Source organism: Bison bison, unplaced genomic scaffold (genome assembly GCF_000754665.1).
Source record: "Bison bison bison isolate TAMUID 2011002044 unplaced genomic scaffold, Bison_UMD1.0 scf7180017864145, whole genome shotgun sequence".
Taxonomy (NCBI): domain Eukaryota; kingdom Metazoa; phylum Chordata; class Mammalia; order Artiodactyla; family Bovidae; genus Bison; species Bison bison.
The window spans coordinates 667751-674830 of NW_011494717.1; the positions used below are offsets into that span (position 1 = coordinate 667751).

Below are 7080 nucleotides of genomic sequence, written 5' to 3' on the forward strand. Positions count from 1 at the left end.
CAGATTACCTGCTAGAGCTTTTATTCTCCCCCTGAGCCAAGCTAATTAAAAAATACCATAAATGTTCTAATTATACCATTGACATTTCTTTTCAATAATTGCAAAGGGGCTTAAATAACCATATTAAAGGACACATTAATATGAAATGTAACTCACTGTGAGGCTGATGTTCATACTAATTTGTAGAACTAGTTGCATGGAGAATAAATTTCGTTCCTGGGACAAATGGGGAATCTGAGACTCCTTTTCCAAAACACCAGGTCTCTCTCTCAGAGCATTAGGAAGTGAAGCAACCTAGCAGGACCATCCAACTTAACACATTTGGCGGCATTTGGAGCTGTGGTGGGGAAAACGGGCTCCCTAGTTAATTTCACACTTCCTCTATACATTTCAAAAAACAAGGTGTGACTCTGCGACTGGATTTTAAAGAGTCTCAGAAGGCTACATGCCAGGTATTCTGCAGCCGTCCTGTCTTAAAGGAGCATTCTACTTCCTGGTATCTGTTTGCTGTGGGGAATCCCAAACTGCTCAGTTACAGCAAGGGCTTTAAGCTTCTTGGAGGATATTTCCTGCTCACTGAGGCTCTGGATTTACTGGGGCTGCTGGCTTTTGTCATCCTGAGTGTAAGCATTCTGGGGGCTTGTCTGCACTCTGCAAAACCCAAGGAAACGTGGGAAAGGATGGAGAGAAGACTGGCATTCCCTGTGTGCCTGTGTGCCTTCCCCCAGCAGCCACACAAAGTAAGAACTACTGTCTGCATTTGACAAGCAATAGGGTCCAAGCTCAGAGGGGTTACCTTGTCCCAAAACCACCTTGATTCTCCCACAGAGCACCCTGTCTGCTCTGAAATAGCTAGGTGGTCGTGGCCCCTCGGGGGGTGGGGCTCTGTTCCTCTCCAGCAGGCCCCTCGCCAGCACCTCCTCGCTGCAGATTGCCCAGGTTTGTTTTTCTTGGCTCCCTCATTAATGAGTTCCACAGGACAATGCTAAGTCTAGTTATGCAGTCTTAATTGGTTTAGTTACAACTAGATAATTCCTTTTTTCTTCTCTCAGAGGCCTTTCTGTTTAAAGACATTTTAGCTGGAAGATGCTAATTATCAATGAGGAGAAAGTGACACCTGAAGAGTTCATTCTCCATCTTGGTCCTTGGTTTCTCCTTTGAACTCCCTCTACCCGACCCTCTTTCCCACTTCATCACTTCTCCCCGGCCATCATAAAAGAGAGCCCTGCCCTGGCCAGGCGGCACAACTTGCCTTCTCACTTGCCAGGGCCTCATCCTCTCTGCAGCTGTGTTGCAGGCATGGACAACCTGCGAGAGACCTTCCTCAGCCTGGAAGACGGCTTGGGCTCCTCCGACAGCCCTGGCCTGCTGTCCTCCTGGGACTGGAAAGACAGGGCGGGGTCCTTTGAGCTGACTCAGGCCTCTCCCTCCCAGAGCCTCTCCCCGGCTCCATCCCTGGAGTCCTATTCTTCCTCTCCCTGTCAGGCTGTGGCCGGGCTCGCCTGTGGGCATGGAGGTGCCAACGGTCGGGGCGGCGATGACTGCAGCGGCCTTGGGACCAGCGGCCTGATAGAGGTGGATTACGACATGCTGGCTTTCCCGCCTGCCTACCTGCAGGGCTCGAGTGGCACCAAGGCCCAGAAGGGCACCAAGGTCAGGATGTCCGTCCAGCGGAGACGGAAGGCCAGCGAGAGGGAGAAGCTTCGGATGAGGACCTTGGCTGATGCCCTGCACACCCTCAGGAATTATCTGCCCCCTGTCTACAGTCAGAGGGGCCAGCCGCTCACCAAGATCCAGACGCTGAAGTACACCATCAAGTATATCGGAGAGCTCACGGACCTTCTCAACAGCGGCCGAGAGCCCCGGCCCCAAAGCGCTTGAGCTCAGCCTGGGGACTCGGGAGACTCACCACCTAGCCCCCCGGGCAGGGGGCAGAGGAGCTTTAAACACCTGGACCAGCTCTTGGAACAACAGCACCTGATTATTTTCATAGAGTGAGCGTGACCTTGTTGTCTGGAAAAGTCTAAGGGAATTCCCATTGGACTTTTCAGAAACATCCAGAACACTTAACTGCCAGACAAGCAGGTACTTTTGGCTTCCGGTTTTGCCACCATTTCTGAAGAGACTTGCCCTTTGCAAAGACACAGATGGCTTTGCCCTTTTCTGTCTGTTCCAGGTATTTTAAAGGGTCAGTGATTTCAAATGCATTGTTGTTTTTTTTTTTTTTCAAGCATGTAAAATTGTTACCGTTAATCTTCTCCCTCTCCTGGCATTTTGGTGTGGGGAGCTTTCTTCCTGTTGCCAGCTAAACCTGCATTTTGTACTGGATCCCAGGTGACACCTGGATTCTTATTTAGAAAGATGAGCATCAAGTAAAGGGCTATAGTGCTCCTGTCTCATTTTGTTTGTGTGCTTGTGTGTGTGTGTGTGTGTGTGTGTGTGTGACTAAAATCGGGCTTTGCTTTTGCAGGGAACAAAACCACTTAAATGCAGAAGAAATAAGTGTCATGGTAAATAGAAATTCACAAGCAGACAGGTTATATTAAGACAGAGTGGAGTGTTTAAAGGCTGGCTCCTTTCTTAAGGGAAGTTTAAAGGTTTCCCTTCTCTCTTAAAGGAAGAAAAAGGAGGCTGGGGGCCAGAGAATGAAGGGCTTAGAGGGGAGAGGAAGAGAAGGAAAACTCAGCCTCATAGCCAGGTATCTTAACAGAGCTGGGGATGACATGGAATGAGGGGTGGGTTCTCTTGGTGCCAGGCCTGGTTGAATATGACCTTAATGAATCCCATCACTTACTCATTTGTCAAACAAAGTCTGGTGTTCAGTCTTATCTGACTCTTCTTGGCCCCATGGACTGTAGGCCGCTAAGCTCCTCTGTCCATGGAATTTTCTGGACAAAAATACTGGAGTGGGTTGCCACTTCTTACTCTAGGGAATCTTCCCAACCCAGGGATCGAACCCACATCTCTTGAGTCTCTTGCATTGGAAAGTGGATTCTTTGCCGTGAGCGCCACCTGGGAAGCCCCTCAAATGAAGAAATTAGCTCAAAAAGGAGATTTGTCTGACTTTAGAGATAAGTGCAAGGGTGAGGATTAGAATGCAATTCTATATCTCGCCCCTCCAAAGAGATTTATTTCTTTATCCACATCTACTCCTCCTACCCAATCCCCAAATCACCTCACATGCCCCCCTACCACAAACACACACTCTCTTCATAGTGTCTCATCCTAGGGTGGGTGGCTGTAACACCCTCAGCTTGGCTAATTTGCTGGCATATGGCACGGAAATGGGGGCTTTGAATTAAGGAGTTTCTTGAAAACTAGTGGGCTTTTTTAGGGCTGAATTTTTCTCTTCCAATCAGTATTAACTAGCTGCATGTTTTTGTTGTTGTTGTTTTAAATAACAAATTACATAGACAGTAGATGTGTTCACAATTGAATGTATAACTTCTCCACTTTTTTTCCTTTGCTAATACGAACATATACCAATAAATATAGGTGTATAGTTTTTAACGAATACCTTGAATTCTGCGAATTGCTTTTTTTTTCTTAGCAATATATAGTAAAAACCATTCCAGTTTAACACAAAAAAATCCATGTTGCAAGTACCCTTTTTACCTTGACTTTATAGATGAGGAAATTGAAGCAGATTAAGTCACAAATGTGAAAAATATAGTGGAAAGAAGAGGTTCCCACAGTGTCCCATAGCCAGGTATGCTATTGCTAAATATGGTTTGTCCAGTGAACCACCTTTCAAATGAAGTTTAGGTTGTTTTCAGTTTTTATTACCAAAAATGCTATAACAAACATCACAGACAAATATTCACTGTTTTTGTGAAAATTTTCCAGAAATGGGATTCCTGAATCTGAGTTGTGTGCATGCACATTTTAATTTTAAATAAATACCATTAGGTGACTTTTACAAAGGTTTGTAGTTATTTACATTCCACCAGCTTGAGGTGACAGAAGCATCTGGTCCATGTTGCCACTGGATATTATCGGTCTTCTGAAGTTTTCAATGCATTAAAAATGGTCATGCTGTTCTTGTGTTAATTTTAATTTTCCTATGCACTCTTTGAAATGGTTTATTTTTTAAAATTTTATGTGACTATTGTTCATTTTGGTTCCTCTTCTATAACTTGCCAGTTTATAGTCTTTGCCATTTTTCCACTGGGTTATTTATCTTCCTGTTAATCATTTGGGAGAGCTCTTCACATGTTCTATATATTGAAAAGTTTCCTTCCAATCTATCACTTTGTTATCATCTTTGTTTGTGCTTTTGATTCTGTATCTTACATTCTTTGAAGCTTTGATTTTTATATGATCAAATCTCTTTCTCTTTTTTTTTTAACTGGCTTATGTGTTTCTTCCCTCTCAATTTCTCCCAGTTCCAAGGCTATCTAAATAGCTTTGATTTTCAAATATTTTAATATTTATATATGGGTCTTTAATATATCTACGATTTATTTTTACCCATAGTGCAAAGAAGGAATCTAACTTAATTTCTGATCAGCTTTTTGTAACTGCAGAATAAGTATAACTTGTCATTGGAGGTGGTGGATGGTGGTAGGACACAGTTGCTAAAAGGTCATCCGATGTATACAAATCTCCATCCACTTCTCATATATTCCCTGATGACGTTTTAAAGAAGCAACTAGAAAATGCTGAACAATATTAAGGTTTTCTTCAAGGGACTTTACCATGTACAGGTGTTCATGTGAGAATGTATGTGTGTGCGTGTATTTGTTCTTATGTATGTGTGTATGTGTGTGTGTGTGTGGTGTTTCCTATGTCAGAGGAGGAGGATTAGAGAAATAATATTTTAGGAAAGGGAGTGTTCAGCCTTTGAATCAGTTGGTATTTTCCTTGCTGTTTTAAAGAGGGTAGAATCCAAATGCTCTTGGCTTTTGGTTTTTCAAACTCAAGGATTAAGTATGTTTTATAAATAGCTTGGGTATTTTTGGTTGCCCTAGGGACCAAACACTGTGGATGGGTTAGGAGGTCCTGTCCTGACTTTCAAAAAATTCTAGAAAGCCATTCAACTACTAGGTAGGCTTGTTCTCAGGACTCCTAAGGTCCTCCCTGGAAAGCCTGGAGAAGATGATAACTTCCTGGGAGTGGGCCTCGGACCCAGAGGTTTTGTCTTCCTAACATCACCTCCAGCTCCGGGTGGGCCCTGATCAGGACAGGCAGCTGACCATCAGCATTTGATTCCAGCAAAAATCCCCAGTGAAGTCGTCTCCTTTGTGTGAAGGATAGTTGGACTGTGTCCCTGATTCCTCTAGAGAGCATTTAAAAGCAGTTGGCTCATAGTGTAGCTCAAAATTAGGAATAAGCTATTTCTGGCACTTGGATAAGGTGTGTGTCTAGTATATTGTGGTCTAAGTTTTCACATTCAGAATTCCATGTAATCTGCCTAACAGCTCTGGGGTTGGGCATCGTTAGTCCCATTTTGAGGATGAGGAAACAAAGCTACGTGGTGCAAAGCCACCCGATCAGCTGGTGGCATGTGGTTGACTAGTCAGCGAGTGAGTTCAGCTCTAACTCCAAGGCTTAGACCCTACCCCGCTGGCTCTGTGAGCCCTGGGCGGGGCAGGCAGAGAGCTTTCTTGGCAAATGCTCACTCCCAGGCTTCTTAGCCTAGTTTCTACCTCCCCATCTCTGGGGCCCTCATTTGTTTTACTGTCTGCAACATTTCTGAAGGGGCTATTCATCTTGTCCTCTAAATTATTTCCCTTTGAACTTCTCCCTCCGCCCCAAACATTTCCTCTGAAATTCCTTTCACCTCCTCGCTGGCGCCTCGAGTGCTTAATCCACAGAGAAACCTGACTTCTGCTGTTCATCTGTGTTCAATAAAACGTTCCACAATTCACACCGGGCTGAGGTTTCTTTGTTCTTGTAGTTTCTGCCACATTAGCTAATTGGGAGAGAGGTCAGAGCTGGGGTGGGTGAGAGCCTCTGCAGACTGACAGGTCGACAGAATTACTTTTACTTTCAGACGTCTTAAAACACACACACACACACACAGAGCAAAAGAAGATGCATATGCAAATAAGTTTTGGTACTTCTGCCTTGGGGCTTCCTGGGTGGTAAAGAACCCATGGTAAAGAACCTGTCTGCCAATGCAGAAGACACAAGAAATGTGGGTTCTATCACTGGGTCAGGATGCTCCCCTGGAGAAGGAAATGGCTACCCACTCCAGTATTCTTGCCTGGAGAATCCCATGGACAGAGAAGCCTGGTGGGCTACAGTCCATGGGGTGCAAAGAGTCGGAAGTGACTCAAAGGACTTAGCACACACACACCACTGCCCTGAGCTCCAATTACAGTAGCTTAGGATGTTATGTCGGAGAAGGCAGTGGCAGCCCACTCCAGTACTTTTGCCTAGAAAATCCCATGGATGGAGGAGCCTGGTAGGCTGCAGTCCATGCGGTCACTAGAGTTGGACACAACTGAGTGACTTCATTTTCACTTTTCACTTTCATGCATTGGAGAAGGAAATGGCAACCCACTCCAGTGTTCTTGCCTGGAGAATCCCAGGGACGGGAAGCCTGGTGGGCTGCCGTCTATGGGGTCGCAGAGTCGGACACGACTAAAGCGACGCAGCAGCAGCAGCAGCAGCAGGATGTTATGTGACTTCTCTGAGGCGTCATCTGATCCCCGTATACTCCAAGCTGCTGGAAGGAGCCTGGACCTGTGCCTTGACCCCTGTGGGCTCAGCCCATGCTGGCTTGACAGCAACCAGAGCTTGGCAAAGCCTCCAGTCCGCCTGCTGGAAACCCAAGATAACTTCTACCTCGTAATGAAATACTGAAGACTAAGCAGTGCCTCTTAGAGCATCTGGAAGGACTTGCTCTTAATATTTTGGTTCCAGAAAGTCCCTAGCCCTGAACAGGGAGAAAGCAAAAAATCTTCTGAGGAGGCTGGGGAAAAACATATGATTTGTTTGTCTCTCGGGTTTGGGACTATTCACCCTCCATTCCTTAGCAGAGTCTCCTACTAAGTTCTTTCTCATATGAATGCTATTGACATCTGTTTCTCTTCATTAAGTGGGGAGCCCTGCGAGGCTGGAGTTCAGGGCTGT

General features: G+C 45.4%; 1 protein-coding gene across 1 annotated transcript; it reads left to right on the forward strand.

Moving 5' to 3' along the window:
- Window positions 1-1299: 1299 nt before the first annotated feature.
- On the forward strand, window positions 1300-1881 carry MSGN1 (mesogenin 1). The gene has a single exon (XM_010840511.1). It carries the CDS (start codon window positions 1300-1302, stop codon window positions 1879-1881), a length of 582 nt encoding a protein of 193 aa, XP_010838813.1.
- Window positions 1882-7080: the final 5199 nt, after the last annotated feature.

Bases quoted from the DNA above. Each gene is read 5' to 3' on its own strand.
- MSGN1 (XM_010840511.1), top strand. From the start codon at position 1,300: ATGGACAACCTGCGAGAGACCTTCCTCAGCCTGGAAGACGGCTTGGGC.